The sequence below is a fragment of the Pelodiscus sinensis genome, chromosome 1, assembly GCF_052426305.1.
Source record: "Pelodiscus sinensis isolate ZL-2025 chromosome 1, ASM5242630v1, whole genome shotgun sequence".
Lineage (NCBI taxonomy): Eukaryota > Metazoa > Chordata > Testudines > Trionychidae > Pelodiscus > Pelodiscus sinensis.
In genome coordinates this window covers 153,713,681-153,732,010 of record NC_143052.1, presented here as the reverse complement: position 1 = coordinate 153,732,010, position 18,330 = coordinate 153,713,681, and the positions used below count along the sequence as shown (strand labels likewise).

The window sequence follows — 18,330 nt, the reverse complement described above, 5'->3', positions numbered from 1 at the left end:
TGTTTTTATCATAACAAGTGTAACTCTTTATATTCCTTTTACACAGAAAAACTGATAATCCTCTGCATCCTCCTTTGGATTCTACTCAGCTCTTGGCTTATATGGTATCTTGTAGAATTTAGTTCCACAGATAAATTACATGTTGTATAAGAGTACTTCCTTTCACTAGTTCTAAGTGCATTGCTTTTCAAACTCACAAACCTTTCCTATATTTTTGTGTTATGACTAAGAGCAAATGGGAGCACTATAGACACCTTCCATGTACCATTTGCTATTTCACAGTTTTCATATTCATCCTCAGATTGAACAAGCCTGTCAAATCAATGAAGCCACATTTTTTAATTGCAGAGCAGCAGCTCATCTGCTTTGCTGTAATTGGTTTACTTGCCTAAACTATATTTTTGTTTGTCCTGGGATGCCAGACAATAGGATTTTTCACAGCCTGGTTTCTACCTAAGGTTTGCAGATTTTCCAAGGCACAAAAATATCATAATGTTCTGTAGATTTCAGGAAGAGGGTTGTCATCTGTTTCGCTTTTTTGTTTTAAATCAGAGAAAGTGTTTTCCCCCCCAGTACTTCACCACTTTTGGAAACACATTTCAGCCTTGTGCTTTCCTGTAGGTACATGCCAATTGCCACACATTGCTTCCACACCACTGGCCTGAGGTGCTGTAATACAATTATTTCCAACACTGTCATGCAATTGAACCAGTTTACTAAGATCTCAGTTAAATCAACTAGTGATTTTCTCATCACACCTTAACCTGTGGTTATCAACCTCTTTTCCTCACTACGTTAGGGCTTTAGTCCATAGCAGTTCCATGTGTGTAACTCCTGTTGGCTCCACTGGGATATCTGCAAGTGGAGTGCCTAGAGAATTCATGCAGGGTCTCTAAGTTCAGTTTGGACACTGGGTGGCTTCTCAGCTCCAATTCAAAAGTGTATTCTCTAACACGGGGGAGATGGGGAGATGTGGGCTTTGACTTGCCTGAATCCAACCCCCAAGGCTCAGGGTGCCCTCCAGCATTGGGGAGACTGTGCTGGTGCTCCAATCTCTCTGCTGCCCCCAGGGTCTGGAGTGCACAAATCTACTAGGCTGGGCCCCCCAAGCTTTGGTGTGCAAAGGGAATATGGGGAATTTCTTTCTCCTTCTCAAATGGGGGTCACAGTGAAATTTTTTCCGCTTCTCACTTGTGTGTGGCTCCCGACTGATTTTTCTGTGGGTCAGTGGCCCCTCACCCCAAAAAGGTTCCTCACCCCGGCTCTCTCTCACAACGGATCTTTGTTTGCTCCGAATTCTGGAGAGCACCAATGCTATGAAAGCACTCCCCAAACTTTTGTGGGTTAGCCTACAGCCTTACTTCTGTAAACATACACACACACACTCACCCTGGAGTCAGGGTGACCCACGGAGAGGAGTTAAGGCAGGGCTTGCAGTTGATGGTGGGCCATGGGCCAAGACTGAGGCCAGGAGCAGAGCTGGGCTGTGAAAGGGGCCAGCAGCTGGACCGGCAGCTCTGTTCCCGGCCTCATCCCCAGCCTGAGAACAAAGCCGTAGCCAGCAGCTGAAGCGGAGGGCTGTGGGGCCAGACACAGAGCTGTGCCAATGCTGGGAATGGAGACACGGTTGAGGGTGGTACCGGAGCAGAGCTGGGGGCACAGCAGGATGCGGGAGGTGCTCTCTCCCTGAGCCCTGCCCCTGTGGGGCCAAGCCCAGGCCCCGGCCCCACCACATCCTTTTAGACATTTGTCCACACCCTCTAGGAGAATGCAACCCACAGTCTGGGGACATGGTGAAATCCAAATTCTTTTAGGGATTAGAGTTAGCTGAAGACAGGCAATGGCAAAGCAACAGTGCTCAGACCACAGGGTAAGTCAGGAGCTCATGAGGAGTGGGAGACAGGAGTCTAAAGTACCATTAGAGGGAATTTGTACACTTTCCTATTAACTTCCCATCTTAGAAAGTTATTTTTGGTTACAAGTACAGTTCTGTGAAACTTTTGGTCTCTGATTCCACTCATTGCTCAGAACTGGACGCAGTCATCAGCACAATTTTTAAAAGGCAGATTCCAAGCATGCCAAAATGCATAGTATGGTCATATCTATAAAATAACTTGGCCATGTTCACTCAGTCTTCAGTCCATCAGTGTATCAACTAACTTCTATGAAGACAAGGAAGGAATAATGAGAAATGTGAGTGTGAAGAAATCTAGTAAAAGTCACTGGGACCAATTCTGAAGTCCTTACTCCAAGTGGGTGAATAATTTCTAATGAATAATTTAGCTAAAGAATTTGATTTGCTATGCTTCATAGAACATGATCTTCTCAAATTTATTCATTACTCAAATTCCAGATCTGTAGTTTATAAATCACTGCAAGTACCTGACATTCAAAATTTGAGGCATTTTATTGGATATGTCTCTCAGTATGTTTCTTGTTTATTTATTGGAGGTGTAATGCTTTTAGAAGGAAGTTTCTCATTATGCCAAATCAAAAACTATTTTCTACAAATATTCTAAAAAAAAGCATTTGCTCAGCTCTATTGCTTATTCAAACAAAAAACAAAACCCTCCTGTGGCATTAAATTCCAAACCAAAGCTGCTAGCTGTATCATTATTTCCCATTCTCTCTCAGCAGATCCCCACTTGTAGAGCATAGAAAGTTGAATTCATTTTGGACAGTGAGCAGATGAGAGAAGTGATTAGCTGAAGAGAATGGAGAACTGACCTATCAAAACAGGCATTTGCCCTTCCTTTCATATCTAAGCCATGAGTTTTACAAAAGGTGTCAATCAAGATAATGGGGGTCAGCCAGGCACATGTCTGCAATGGCATCCCATCAAAAAAACCCTCAAAACTAAAAATAGCAGAAGCTGAAGCTGATCTGGACAAATCAACCGAAAGGGATATCTGGGATTAGAATTTTGACATTACTACATGCCATCACTAGGAATATGGTGCAAGCCCAATAGACAGAAGTTCAGGGTCTTATGAAAGCTGCAAATACCAAGTCACCATTTTAGATCATTCATCATGATCCGTAATAAAAATGTAAATGTAATCTAAACTGCTTGGATTTCTTTCCTTCAAGATAAGCAAAATCCAAAATATATAAAGTGGTTCAATGGAAATTCAGTTACCACTAGAGAAACAGACATATAAAAACAAAGAAGTGCCTAGCACTCCAGGAGCAAGATTCCCAGACAGCAGAAGGAAAGTTGGGCTGCAAAATGGTTTATATTTATTGAGACACGAATGGAGGATTGAGAGGTCTGCACTCAAGAACTGGAATTGTGGTGCAGGTTCTAGGGACCAGAATAGTTTCAGATAGCAATATGTGACTATTGGAGGGGTGGTCCAGTACTGTCGTACCACTACTTCAGAGGGCAGAAAATACAAGGAAATTCCTCCTCATCTTGTAATGGAGCTCAACATTCAAGAGTAAAAATCCCGTGAGATTGATTTTTCTCCTCAAAGATATTGAGTAGGGAGGTATGACACAGTCACAGCCGAGAAATAGTATATGGACTTTGTAAAATTCCTTCATTGCAGATTCCCCAAATCTAACTTTATTCTTTCCCCAATATACTCTCTCTCCAAATTTTGCTGCTCAAGAACAGAGAGGACACCAGAAAGAATTTCAGAATCCAGGAACAGGCTAGCCTTGTCCTGACTTGTGCCCCATAGCCAAGGCACACACAGGCCTGCCAATGGGGAGGGACAAAGGGAGCAATTGCCTTGGGATTTGGCAATTCTAAAAGGCCATGGGCACCCAGCCGCCGCTGCTGCGGCAGTGGCAATGGCAATGCCCAGAGCCCCAAGCCCTTTAAATCGCTGCTGGAATGCCATGCCACGTGCTCCAGACGGCTCTAAGGACTGAGAGCTGGCTGCCCCCAGCCCTGCTCCTTCTACCCAATGCTCCACCCCTTCCAGAATCACAGAGCCAAGAGGCCTCCCTGCCTTTCCCAGGGACTTGGTGTTGCTGTTGGCTCTCCTGGTAGGAGCAAGGTTCTGTCTTCCTGAAGATGAATCTTGATTTTAGTAAGGCTTTTGATACTGTCTTGCATGACCATCTCAAACACACTAGGAAAATACAACCTAGATGGAACAAAGTGGGTGCCTAACTGGTTGGAAAACTATTCCCAGAGAGTGGTTTACAGTCAAGCTGGAAAAGCATAGCAAGTGGGGTGTCACAGGGATTAGTTCTGGGTCTGGTTCTGTTCAATTTCTTCTTCAGTAATTTAGAAATTATTTCTCTATGCCATTATCTAAAGTTTGTGGACAAATACCAAGCTAGTAATGGCTGCAAGTCATTTAGGGCATATGATTAATATTCAAAGTGATCTAGACAAACCGGAGAAATGGTCTGAAGTAAACAGGATGAAATGCAGTAAGAATAAATGCAAAGTATTCTACTTAGTTGTACATATACAGACTGGAAAGTGACTGCTTAGGAAAGAGTGCTATAGAAAGGCATCTGAGGGTCATAGTAGATCACAAACTAAATATAAATGAATAGTCTAATACTGCTGAAAAAAAAGGAAACCTAATTCTGAGATTAGCAGGAGGGTTGTAATCAAGATATGAAAAGTACTTCTTCCACTCGACTCCAGGGGTACGTCTAGACTACAGGGTTTTGTCGACGGAAGTTTTGTCGACAGATACTGTCGACAAAACTTCTGTCAACATAGAGCGTCTAGACACATTCAGTTCTGTCGACAAAGCAAGCTGCTTTATCGACAAAACCCTGTAGTCTAGATGCAACCCTACAGGCAATAACACCTTCTGTCGACAGAACTCTGTCGACAGAAGGTGTTATGCCTCGTAAAACGAGGTTTACCAGCGTCGACAAAACTGCTGAGTTCTGTCGACGTTATGTCGAAAGAATTCAGCGGTAGTGTAGACGCAGGTATAGTTTTGTCGACAAAAGTTCACTTTTGTCGACAAAACTCAGTAGTCTAGATACACCCCAAGTTGATTAGCCCGTCACTATGGTTCTGTGCCTCAACTCCACTAAATTTTAGGAAAGATGTAGACAAAATGGAGACAGCCCAAAGAATAGCAACAAAAATGATTAAAGGTCTAGAAAACATTACCGGTGAGGAAAGATTGAAAAAAGTGGGTTTGTTCAGTGTAGAGAAAGGAAGACAGAGGGGACATGATAATAGTTTTCAAATACATAAAAGGTTGCTGTAAGGAGAAGGGAGAAAAATTATTCTCCTTAACATCTGAAGACAAGACAAGAAGCAATTGTCTTAAATGGCAGGCAGGGAGGTTTAGTTGGACATGAGAAAACATTTCTGAACTGTCAGGATGGTTAAGCTCTGGAATAAACTGCCTAGTGAAGTTGTGGACGCTCCATCATTGTCTAACCCGCTCTTAAAAATCTCAAAACAGCTGTCAGAGATGGTCTGAATAATACTTAGTCCTGTCATAAGTGCAAAATTCTGGACTAGGGATATGTCTAGACTACATCCCTCTTTCAAAAGAGGGATGTAAATTAGAAAGATCAAAATTGCAAATGAAGCTGGGTTTTGAATTTCCTGTGCTTCATTTCCATAATGGAGGCCACGCGTTCTTTCGAAAAAGGACTTTTCGAAAGCGAAACTGCTGTCTAGATGATTCTTAAAAAAAACAAAACAAAAAAAAAAAACCTCTTTTTTGAAAGATTCTGTAATCCTCCAGTCCTAATCAGGTCTGGCTAATGGAGAATAACTGGAGCCAAAGCATGAACAGGAGCCAGCACTGGTTTATGAAAGCATAGAACCTGTTGTGGGCTCTGTCACATTTAACCTGCCATAAAATCTCCAACTCCCTAGAAGCTAGAATAGCAGATACGGATGAGAACTTGAGCGTGTAACATGGCAGTTTTCACTGCAAAACCAGAACCTGCAACCATAGCATCTGCAAGATTCCCCAAATGTCCTGCACAGCTGCCTCTGATGAATCTGAGGGGGGCAGCCCAGCTACTTATCTGCCCTTCTTCAATCTTTTGGGTTCCTCAAACTGTCAGTGATTGAGTTTGCTTCAGGGGATAGCTGAATTAGTCTGTGCAGAATAAACTTTAAAAAATGGTCTGGTAGCACTTTATAGACTAACAAAACATGTAGATGGTATCATGAGCTTTTGTGGGCACAGCCCACTTCTTCAGATGACCAGAGTTTTGTGAATGATCATCAGTCCTAGTGGTTTAAGGTTGAGTCTGGCATACCAGTTAGAGCTGAATCTAGAGAGGGCAGTTCCAGGAGTGAAGCCAAGAATCACAGCTACGCATCAGAGATCAAAACCTAAGCCCAACAGTCAACCAGTCACAGACAAAAGGTAGAGTTGAGGACCTGAGCTGTGAGTCAGAAGACAAGAAGGAGTGAGCCATGGAACCAAAGCAGCCTGGGGCTGGAGCAGGAGCAAGGCTAGAGAAAGTGGAGGCGAAGACAGGATCAGAAACAGCTATGGGCTAAGAATACGTTGCACAGCAAGTGAACTACTACTGAGCATAAGTATCAGACTGCTCACTCCTTCAGTCAGACAGACAGCTTCTATCAGAGCCGACTACACTCACTTGAGTGCCAGAAGCCTGACTCTGCTGCAGGAAAGGCCCCTCGCAAACATCCTGAATTATGAAACAGATTCCCTTCTTTGCTACTTAGTGGAACAGATCTAATGTTCTGAATAACATGGAGTAGATGAGAGGATACACTATAGAACAATATAATTACATCCTATAGGGAACGTTAACAAAGCCTTACCGTGAAAGTGACATCATTTTGGCTTTAGTTATTGTAAACCCAGCATTAATGATGATATCAATTAGTTCTCCAACCTTGGGTATTGCATCAGGTTTAACCAAAGCCAGTGTTCTGAAAAAGCAGAAAAGAATTTGGAATTTTCATTATTTGAGGAAAAGACAAAAGTGTAAATAAAACTCTAAGGCTATGTCTAGACTGCAAGCCTCTTTCGAAAGAGGCTTTTTCGAAAGATACTTTCGAAAAAGCCTCTTTCGAAAAAGAGCGTCTAGACTGCAAGTGGAACTTTCAAAAAAGCAAGCTGCTTTTTCGAAAGAGAGCACCCAGGCAGAAAAAAGGCTTTCTTCCTCGTGAAATTAGGTTTACCGCCATCGAAAGAAAAGCCGCGTTCTTTCGATTTAATTTCAAAAGAACGCGGCTGCAGTCTAGACACAGGTGAAGTTTTTTCGAAAAAAGGCTACTTTTTTCGGAAAAAACCCTGAGTCTGGACACAGCCTAAGGGGGGGGGAGAAGCTTCACATTAGGAAATACAGAAATGCAGAGTTACAGTCATGCAACAATTTTGCCTCAGACCTTTATTGACCTTCCGTCACGCACATGTATATCTTTCATGTATGATGGAGGCACTAAAACCTTAAAATAATATTTGCCTGTGGCACAGTCAGCAGTAAGTAGGAGACCTTTGTGCCATCTAAGATGTCTGTAACTCCAGATATGGTAGCGTGTACCTATGCTAAGTCTTACAACAGGACAATCATTTTATAACAAAAATTCCAGGTATCTTTGGGAGGCTGTAATGAATGGGGTTACTAATGAGATGTAAAAGCCGAATTTGCTGGTGAATGCACAGCATTTTGAGATGCACAGATAGAAGGGGCTATAGAAATACAAAGACTATATATATTTGATTTATAAAGCGAAGCTGTTTCATGCTGGAGATTGAGAGATTTTTCCATCAGGTCCTCCCACCCGCACATGCAAGCTTTAACATCCTATTTATTCTTTTTCTCTCTTCCATTTATGCCTGTTTATTCACACAGCTCTTTATGCACAGAATGACCTCCTGATCAACAAGCCTCTACTCTCTTCCTATTCAAATCCTTCCATAAAAATTGTGCTTCTTCCACAGTGCTTGTAAAAGAAAGCGAGTCCATATTTATTATCTGTACTAGAGCAATGCTGAATGGTCTCATCATGCGAGGTGCTGTACAAACATGAATTATAATCGCTTCCTTTATCCTGACTATTTAGACCAATAGCTCTTTGGAACTATTATCCTATTTTATGGATAAAATCTATATTATGAGAGCAAAACAAAAATCTCTAAGCTATCCAGTTCATCCCATCTCCTCTGCAATTATCTTTTATACTCAAAGCACTGTCAATACAAAATTCCCTATTAATCATAAATAATAAGTGGCATAACATGAATTATGTAAAATAACACCGTGTGCTCCCATTATTTATTCTCCCAATGAGTCAGCATCCAATATGCTTATCTTACAAATCAACAGATGATTTATCTAACTGCGTGTATCACAAACTCTGCCTGGAATCTGAAAATCCAATGAGTTTCTTTCTATCTTTTATACCATCTTCAGCACTGGAGAATATTCAAGACTGAATGTTTCTTTTCTTTCAATGCATTTATCTAGAGAAGGTAGATGCTGCCAGTTTGCTCACTTTATTTCTCAGTCTACTGGAGAAGACAACTTCTTTCTCACTACAATTTGTTCTAACTGGAAATAACATGATAAAATGAGGGAAAATTGACAAAGTGCCATTGCATTAGCTCTGATCACTAATAGATATCAAAGATGTTGTGGGAATAAACAACACTAGCCACACCCAAGGCTTTTACAGTGAATGGACACAGGAAATGTTAGAAAGGAGGCAGAATTTAATCTGATACTCCTGATGGGGCAGAGGAAGGGAAAGATCTAAACTGCAAAATTCAGAGCCAAATGTGAACTTCTCCAAACATCAGGATGCTCAGATCTGTGGATATGATTAAGTACATGTCTATGGAAACAGTGCAATGATGCAAGCAAGATTGACTGAAGACTGGAAAGGGTCAAGTTGTTTGACTGGGAATTTCAACTCAATTTGAAGCTAGTGTTTTCCTTCAAAATGCTTGTTTAGGGGTTGGGTTTTTTTGTTTTATTATAGTTATATAAACTATTAGAGAAAAGGTGTTTAATCCTAGAATAATCTGTTGTTTACTTTGCTGATTTCAGACTCCGATAGCAGATCCTTAATTACTAGAAACATGCAGTGAAATACTTTAGGGTGAAGCAATTAACTGCAGCACTTTCTGAAATAAACATCTGTCAGAAAGATTTTTTTCCAGCACTTGTTTATAATAGTATTTTTCATAGAATCATAGAACACTAGAATCGGAAGGGACCTCGAGAGGTCAAGTCCAGTTCCCAGCACTCATGTCAGAACCCAGTACTGTCTAGAGCAGTGGTCCCCAACACGATGCCCGTGGGGGTCATGGTGCCCGCCAGGGCATTTGTGCACCCGCGTAGCGCTGCCCCCGGGAGCTCGGTGCATGCACGATGCTGCCCAAGGCCGGCTCTAGGCACCAGCAAACCAATCATGTGCTTGGGGCGACACATTTTCAGGGGCGGCATTCCAGCCAGCCTTACCGCCAGATGCAGGCCTGCCTGTGCCTGCCCAAGACAATGGGCGGGGCGGCGGAGGGGAGAGTGGCAGGGAAGGCACCGGGCAGCAGGGAGACAAAGGAGGGAAGGGAGAGGGGAGCAGGGCCATGCAGCAGGATTCTAGAGCCCAGCCACCCCTGCCTCCCGCTGCCTCCCCCCACTCCCCGGCGGCTGCGCTAGGCAACAATTGAAGTTTGCAGGGTGCCCAATGCTGCTACTGTCCCCCTGAGCAGCGGGGTCCCAGCAGCAGGCCACAAGCCGGCATGGGGGCACCGCCGCCACGCTCCGCACATGCCCAGGCAGGGCTGGGCATGAAGCAGCCGAGCATCTGTGGAGCGGCAGCCGACGGGGAGAGGCGACCGGGCTGGGGCTGGCATGAAGGCAGGTACAGCACGCTCTGCTAGCCACTGTCAGTGTCCTAGGGGGGCGCCATGGTGGGCAGCCCGGCCAGGAGGCGGGCGAGCGCTGAGCCCCACCATGTTGAGCTGAGTCCTTGGGAGGAGCGGGTGCGCCCCGCACCTACCCACCCCGATGGCGAACTCCAGTGAGCTCAGCAGCAGGCAGGGGGGGGCAGCTGTGCCCCATGGTCTGAGTCATCTGCCACCGTCCCCGCTCGCACTGCTGCTGCGCTGATCGTTGTTGTTGATTTCAGCCCCTCCCCCCATCTATCCGCTTCCCTCCGGCCTCTTGTCTAATCAGCGCCAGGAGAGCTCAGGAGACCCTCCGCCTGCTCCACGAGGAGCTTGGACCCTGGCGCAGGCAGCGCCCCACCTAGTGCTCTGCCTCGCTCCTGCTCCCAGGTGTTTGTCCGGGGCTGCCAGCCAGCTGCACTACCACGCCGGCCCCTCCGCACTTCCACAGCACCCCCGGGAGCTGCCGGCCGCAGAGTCCCTTGCAGTGGCTGCAGGTGAGCCCTGGCCTGGCGGCTCCTCTCTCTCCTCTTGCAGGGGAGGGATGCCTGCGGCGCCCCTGTCACATTACTGAATTGGAGGGAAGCAGCCAGATCACTGCTGCACCCCTAGGTGGGGGTGTTGGCCCCAGAAATTGGTACAAAAGGGAGCCATATGGGGTATTGAATGGGAGCTTGTTGTTTTCTCATCCTGTGTACACTATTTATGTGAGTATATAATGTCTGTGTGTGTAGATCTGTAATCTGTGTGGAAGCTGAATATTTCTCTGAATGTGGTTAAGCATTGCTATGGACAGGCTGAGTAGTGAAGCCCTGTGGAACAATGGCACTTGATGGCCCAAAGACACACCTAAAGCATGAGGGCGGACACCTAAGAGCGGCCAGCAGAGAGAGGCTGAGGACCAGGTGACCGGCTGAGACCAGAAGAGGCCAGGAAGGGGGTATAAAGAGGCCATGTGGTCGATGCCATTTTGTTCTCAGCTCAGCACTTCATCCCAGAGGCAGCACTGCAGGGATTGAAGAGCCCGGAAGACCTGTGAACCCATCCTGATCTTAGGATGTGCAATAAGAACTTTTAAACCAGCAGCTGCAACACCTCTGCTCAAGCCTGCATCGAGAACTGGGAGATTCGGTGCATGTAACGTACTGTACTTTAATAACCTTACTCTCATACTTTTCTTTATTGTGATAATAAACCTTTAGATATATATTCTAAAGGATTGGCCCAGCGTGATTTGTGGGTAAGGTCCAGAGGGTAAATTGACCAGGGATCTGTGGCTGGTTTCTTGGAACCGGACAGAACTTGTTTGGGGTAGGTGGGATTGGGTGATAGGACCCCCCACCTGTGTATAGGCCCGGGGCCATCTGGGGCACGGATATTGCTGGGGTGTCGGAGGGGTTTTGCTCGGGAGGCTTCAGGCAGGTTGCTGAAGCGCTCTGTGGGACTGGTTTGTGGCCTGTGTGGAGAGGTCACCAGTCGGGGGCTGTAAGGAGCCCCGGATTCGAGCAATTCGCCCTGAGCGGACGCCCTCAGCTGTGCCCAGACACGGCCCGGTCCGTCACAGCCCCGCTTCACATCAGGGATAGGTGTGTACAGCTGCAGAGAAAGGGAAGTAGGGGGACCCGTGATACTTTCACCCCTCCCCCAGGGCGCTCCGACATTTCCGCGCATGCTGTGGGGAGGGGACACAAGGATTTGGTGGGGAGAGAGAAAGGAGACGGAATTCGGTCAGTGTGGGGAGGTGGGAGAGGAGTCGGGTTAGGCTGGAAGGGAAGAGGGTACAGGGTGCATCAGGTGGGGGAGAGAAGAGGGGTGGACTGGGTCCAGTCACTGAGGGGTCGGGTTTGCCTGGGAGGGGAGAGAAGGTGGAAACTGGGTTCCGTGAGTGCATGGGGGGGAGGGGGAGGGAGGGGGGGGAGTCGGGATGTGTGTGGACAGGGATGTGTATGGAGGGGAGACAGGATGTAGGCTGGGTTTGGCCAGAGTGTGTGGTGGGAGTCAAAGAGAAAGGGGCGCTGTCCGCTGTCCTCCTCAGTGCCTGTCCTGGGGGGACGGCCAAAAAATGTTTTGCTTGTGCAGCAAAAAACCCAGAGCTGCCTCTGGCCCCACCCCCAGGCACGCGGCACATGTGCAGCCTCTGCCCCGGGTGGCCCTGTCCCCAGGCGGCCCAGACCGAATCCCTGGTTGGCCCAGCAGCCCCGCGCAGCACCCACCACCCAGAAAGGTTGGAGACCACTGGTCTAGAACATCCCTGATAGATAGAACATTACCTGATAACGGTAAGTATGTGTTTCATGGAGAAATGCAGGGTAAAAAGTGTTATGATCCCCAGCAAGATGAGTACTACTCCTGAGATTGGATTTTAGTTCATGTGATACATTTGTAGTTTTAAGTAGTAAAATTATGACATTTCCCATATTTTAATGGAAATATATTTTGAATGTGAATATGCATAACTCAAATATACTACAAAACAGTATATACTGTAAAACAGGGCAACTAACCTATCATTCAGGAGCTTGTAATCACCTGAATGTGTATATTCTATTTGAGTCCATGTATCTTTCTTGCATGTCAAGTTAGAAATATGAAGTGCAAGCCCATATATTAATCTGGGTCTTCTAATGAAAGCAATTAGTGCTACTTAAGGAACTTAATGGCCCAGTGTTCAAGGCAATGAACTGTGAATGGCCTTATTTTTCTGGTAAGCCTGGACTGTGGTTGGCCCTATAAAGACAGGTGACCATACCATCTGGTGCTAGAAATCATCTTTAATTCTGAATTCTTCAACTGAGGGAGAGGGGTTGAATGGAACAGAATTCTCATCCTGAGGAAATTCTGTTTAAGGGATGGGAAGCAATAGATTGTCTTCAGCTGGCTTCACAGGACTACATCCTATCACAAGAGGGTACATGAAGAGACCTGGAAACAAAGCTCTAACAAGAGGAAGAGAAGAGATGCAGCTGGACCCAAGTTGAAAAAAAGATCACCTCTTGCCTGAAGGACTTCTCCTGAAATAAGGACTAAAGTGAGAAGTTATGGTCTGTAACAGCTTCTCTTGGACTATGTCTACAGAGCAGCGTTATTTTGGAATAACTGACATTATTCCAAAATAACACAGTCCGTGTCTACACACAAGCAGTTATTTCGACATAATGTCAAAATAATATTGAGCTGTAGGACTACTTATTCTGACTCCTGTAATCCTCATTGTATGAAGAGTAAGGGAAATCAGGAGAAGAGTATTCTCTCAAAATAACTGCTATATAGGGGCGCAGGATCAGTCCCACTCCTGGGCCCCTGACCCCATTCAGCCCACTGTCCCACAGTTTAGGAGTCACAGTATCAGACTCACTCACCTTGTTTTGGTGTTTGTCCCTCTGTCGTCTCCCTGCAGCCTTTAGCAGGGCTGATGCTGTTCTGCTTGGCTCCTCCGGTCTCCTTATCAGTTGTCTTTCTCTATCTCCAAACTCCTCCTTCACTCTCCAAACTCTCTCTCAACTCTCCACACACACAGGGAGGGTTTTTTAAGAGACCTCCTGGCAGCCTGAATCAGCTTCACCTGACCCTTAATTGATTTGCAGCTGCCCTGTCTCAGCTGCCCCTAATTAGCCAGGATTGCTGCTGTTCCCTCTGTAAGAGCTGCCTCTCTCCCCTTCCATCAAGCCCATTAACCTGCTCTCACAACAGACAGCACCAAAGTTTAAAAAAGATATTTCGACTTAAACTATGCAATTAGCATAGCTCAAGTTGCGTAGCTTATTTCAAGTTTAACCTTTCTGTGTAGACATGCCCTTAGTGTATTAGTTTTAACTGATGCGTTTTGTTTATTTTAGCTTACTAATTTGCTTAGATCTGCCGGTCATCAATTGCAATCACTTAAATCCTACTTTTTATACTATACTTAATAAAATCACTTTTGTTTGGTATCAAGTAGAATGTAAATAATTATTACCTGGATGGGACAATAGAATCATAGAACACTAGAACTGGAAAGGACCTCGAGAGGTCATCAAGTCAAGTCCGACCCAATACTATCTAGACATCTATCAGGGATGGTCTATCTAAGAAACTGCTCTTAAATATCTCTTGAGATGGAGATTGCACAACCTCCCTAGGCCAATTAGGCCAGTGTTTACCCACTCTGGCAGTTAGGAAGTTTTTCCTAATGTCCGACCTAAACCTCCCATGCTGCAGTTTAAGCCCCTTCTTTCTTGTCCTATCCTCAGAGGCCAAGGAAAACAATTTTTCTTCCTCCTCCTCCTCATGACACCCTTTTAGATACCTGAAGGCCATTATCATGTCCGCTCTCAGTCTTCTCCTTTCCAAACTAAACAAGCCCAATTATCTCAGTCTTCCTTTATAGATCAAGTTCTCTAGACCTTTAATCATTTTTGTTGCTCTTCTCTGGACATTATCCAATTTTTCCACATCTTTCTTGAAATGTGGTGCCCAGAACTGGACACAATACTCCAATTGAGGCCTAATCAGCACAGAGTAGAACGGAAAAATGACTTATCGTGTCTTGAAGCTGTGACATAGCTGTGCTTATTTCTGATAAAGAGAGTGCACTTTATGAACTTGCTGTGTAAAACTTTTATACAAAGTGAGATGGAGTCTTCTGGAGGTTGTATTCCTGGATGCCGTCAAGTCACTGTAACTGAGCTCTCCCTGAGCTGATTCAGTGTTTGTGTAACTCTGCTATGGGGCTGTTACCCCAACTTTGTGCCTTCACTGGGAGAGACCAGAGCTTCTGACCCAGCAGGACAGGATGGTGGGGCACCCCAGAAAACAGGCAGACGTGCTCAGTGGTATGAGCAGTACTTTGGGTGACAGTCACAAGGGGAGATCTGTGATCCAACCCATCACAAATGTATTTTAGGGTTCTGACATGTCAGTCCACACTAGTGCATTAGGGAGTAGAACTAAGGATATAATAGTGTAATCGATTAACCAAAAGCTTGTAGGTTAATGCTATAGACTACATGCATTTCCCTCCCCCAGCCTTGGCAGTAAATTCTTTAGCAGGCTGGCCAGTAGCCCGGCTCAGTCCTGGCATGAAACGGGTCTGGGACCTACCATTTTTAAGATCTATATTTGCTAGCAGTTAAGAAATAAAGCAATAGCCATTGTAACCATATGATTTATAAGCTTCTTTAATAAACCGGTCACTGTTTAAGCTTTAGCCTGACTCCTTCAGTTGCTGTAACAAAACCAAGCACAATTTAAAAGAACTCCAGCCAGTCATAGGGAGCAGACACAGGCAAAGCTGGGCATTTGGATCGTGTTGCCTCCAGAGTACAGATCCATGGGGCGCCTGTCAGCCTTCCCTTGGCTGCCCGCTGCGAAAGGGACTGTGTGCCCTAGCAGTTAAAGTCTCAAGTGTAATAAGCTCTCCTGCAAACTTTTGGGGCATCTGTCAGCCTGTTGGCTGCCCGCTGCAAGGGGACCCCGGTCCTAGCAGCCAAAGACACAGACGTAAAACTTTTGGGTTGCCCGTCAGCAAAGGAACCTTGAGTTCTAGCAGTTGAAGACTCGGGTGTATAACACACACCAAGCACTGCCCTGACCATCGGCTGACACACAACCTTGGCCCATTGACCAGGCTCCCTGCCTCCAGGCCACTGGCCCTGTGGGCTCCCTTCTGCCACATCAGTAGAGTTCCCAACTGCTGGCAACCTCTGTGGCTGGGGCTCTCTGGTCCAGCAACATCCATGGTTGTTGCTGGATCAGAGAGTCCCAGACCAGAGAGGTATAGCTGGTGATCATAAGAAGGGTATCTGCTGCATAAAATATGTCTATGGCTATGTGGTTTATTTAATTTTAGTAGAAGGACTATTACAAGAAATAACTCTTACGTTGGGGAGGGGAGGAAATATGATAAATGACTAGAAGCATGTTAGTGACTTGACAAATCAATAAAATATTCTGCTATTTTTGGTTCGCCATGAGCATTCTAATAATTTTTCAATACGGTTATAGTAACTGAATACATTAAAGGCACATAGTCCTCTTAAAAATACAGATCTGAAAAATGTAAATTAGTGTTATAAGTGCAATCCTTACATCTCTATAAGTGAAAGATTAAAGAGGGAAATTCTCTGTTTGATCTATTGTATTTACTTTATTCATTGGACAGCATTGTGTGTTAACTTAAGTTCCTTAGTCTTCTTGTTTCTGTGGGTCTTTAGGATAGCAAGAGTGTGTGGAGTGGAGCATTTAAACAGACAAGCATGATTTTAAAGCCTATAAACAAAGTACCAGGGAGACTCAGAGGTAAGTGTAGAACTTGAAATTACTTTAAAGTCATTACTTGAAACTAAATAGATTTTAAGTTGAGAGTTATAACTTTCCTTGTATGGACAAAGTGCAATTATAAATCAGAAAAGGGACCACATAAAAATTGGTCTGACAAAAACAAAGGGCCCAATTTCAGAAAGTATAAGATGCTTGATGTGCAGATACTGTCTAGCCTGGAGTACTCATTGAGCATTTTGCACATGCTTCTCTAGAACAGGGATCTCCAAACTACGGCCCGGGGGCCGGATGAGGCCCGCAAGGCCCTCTCATCCGGCCCATGGAGACCTTTTTGGATTCAAAGGCAGAAGAAGTGAGATTGTTTCAAAACCCATTTGAAGCAGATGTGGCCAGTTTCCCAGATGAACTGCAGCTGGAAGTCATTGAGTTGCAAGCAAATGACCTCCTTAGGGACAAGTTCAAAATAGGACTGGTGGGTTTTTACCAGTTTTTGCCCAAGGAAGACTTTCCTAATGTCAAAACTTTTGCATCAAGGTACCTTTCAATCTTTGGAACAACATACCTGTGTGAACAAACATTTTCAAGAATGAAATACGTGAAGAACAATTTGAGAACAAACTTGTCCGATGATAATCTCAGGTCACTGTTGATGTTAGGGACAACAAATCTAAAGCCAGAAATGTCTGCTATTTTGGCATCCAGGAAACAATTTCACCATTCACACTAATACAGGTGTTCATGTGTAGTGTATGAATGTGTTATTAAATAATAACTGAATAAAATAATATTAAATAAATAATTAAAAACAACATCCATGTTTTGATTGTTTTTTATTTGGACCTCAAGTGTGTAGTCGGCCCCCGAACTGCTGTTTGATAGTTAATGCGGCCCTCGGGCTGAAAAGTTTGGAGACCCCTGCTCTAGAAAATAAAGAGCATGTAAAGTTTAACAAACCAGAGACTAATTATTTCCATCTACTAGCTGTATGGATCATGTAGAACTATTACAGAACAAGGAGGAGATTATTCTGCCATGTGCAGCTACAGCAAAATTGCCCAGCTGCACGTTCTTTATCTTTGGTGATGCTCATTTCATCCTCTCTTGCAAAACTCCTCTTTCCCCTTCAGTCACTGCATTAAGGATAGTCCCTAATAGGCAATTCCCCATAAGCAGTTACTTCCCCCCCAAGCAACATAATCTTCTTTAACTATTGAAAGCCAATTTCTTCTAGGAAACAGGATTTTCCTGATCCCTTTGATATTGAATAAGATATATATCAATGGCCATCATTTAATCATTCTGAATAAATTAAGCACTGTCTCTTCTGTGGCTAAAGATGGGCATGGTGAGTATTATTAACACCATAATACAGATGGAGAAAATGAGAGATCAAGGGCTTATCCAGACACACAATTTGTACTGTTTTAAAATGAGAATATAAAGCCACGCATTCCTCTCAATATAAAATGCATGCACACCGGTCTAAAGGTATTGTATGCCAGTGTAGCTATTCCCAAATGAGAAAGGGAATAAACAAATCCCATGTAAGGCACCTTTACTTTGCTGCTATTGCGTTCACACTAAGGCTTATTCAGGTAAAGTACATCAGTAAATATTTACACCTCTAACCAAAAAGGTTATACTGGCATGAAAACTATATGTAGGCCAGGCCTAAGTGACTTGCCCAAGAGCACACAGAGTTGACTCACAGAATCAAGAACATAACTAGAGCTAATTTTTTTGCAAATGCAAAACAAACAAAAAATAAAACCAAAAGCAATATGAAATTAAATGAAGTGCCACTCACTTAGCTCTGGCCCAGCCACCCCTCCATCATGATGATAGAGAGATAACTGGATATGCCTGAATAAAGCTATGACCCCATGTGCCAGGTCGCACACCTGCACCTGGGCATCCAGCCCTATAGGAAAACAGCTGTCTCTACAGAGTGAATGTGGGGGGGTGGGGGGGAGGGATTCCCACACCAATGGGAGGACCTCCCCGACCAGAGCTTTCTCCCTGCACCGGGGAAGGATCTTCCCACCCCCAGAGCGGATAAAATTGATAAAACAAAATAACAAACTTCCTGAAAAATAAAACAAAAAAGGAAGTTGACAGGACTCTAAATGTAATCCAAGAGCCCTGAAACACAGTCTCCCTCTTTCATACCTTCTCTCCCTCTACTCCAGTTCCAACCAGTAGGCAATATGACTGGAGACATTATTTTGGAAGGCTGCTCCTATAGTCATCTCAG

At 44.6% G+C, this 18,330-nt stretch overlaps 1 protein-coding gene across 6 annotated transcripts in view; it reads right to left on the bottom strand.

Annotated features, from left to right (window-relative positions):
• The window catches only part of NME7 (NME/NM23 family member 7), a 174,888-nt gene that overhangs the window by 104,259 nt on the left and 52,299 nt on the right, over nt 1-18,330 (bottom strand). For 5 of the 6 annotated variants that reach the window (XM_089772733.1, XM_089772749.1, XM_075907016.2 and 2 more), the window contains exon 4: nt 6,746-6,856. The exons of the other annotated variant lie outside the window; for it this stretch is intronic. In XM_089772733.1, coding sequence (XP_089628859.1) covers nt 6,746-6,856 — 111 coding nt within the window. The remainder of the gene's footprint in view (nt 1-6,745; nt 6,857-18,330) is intronic. 6 annotated transcript variants of the gene reach the window in all.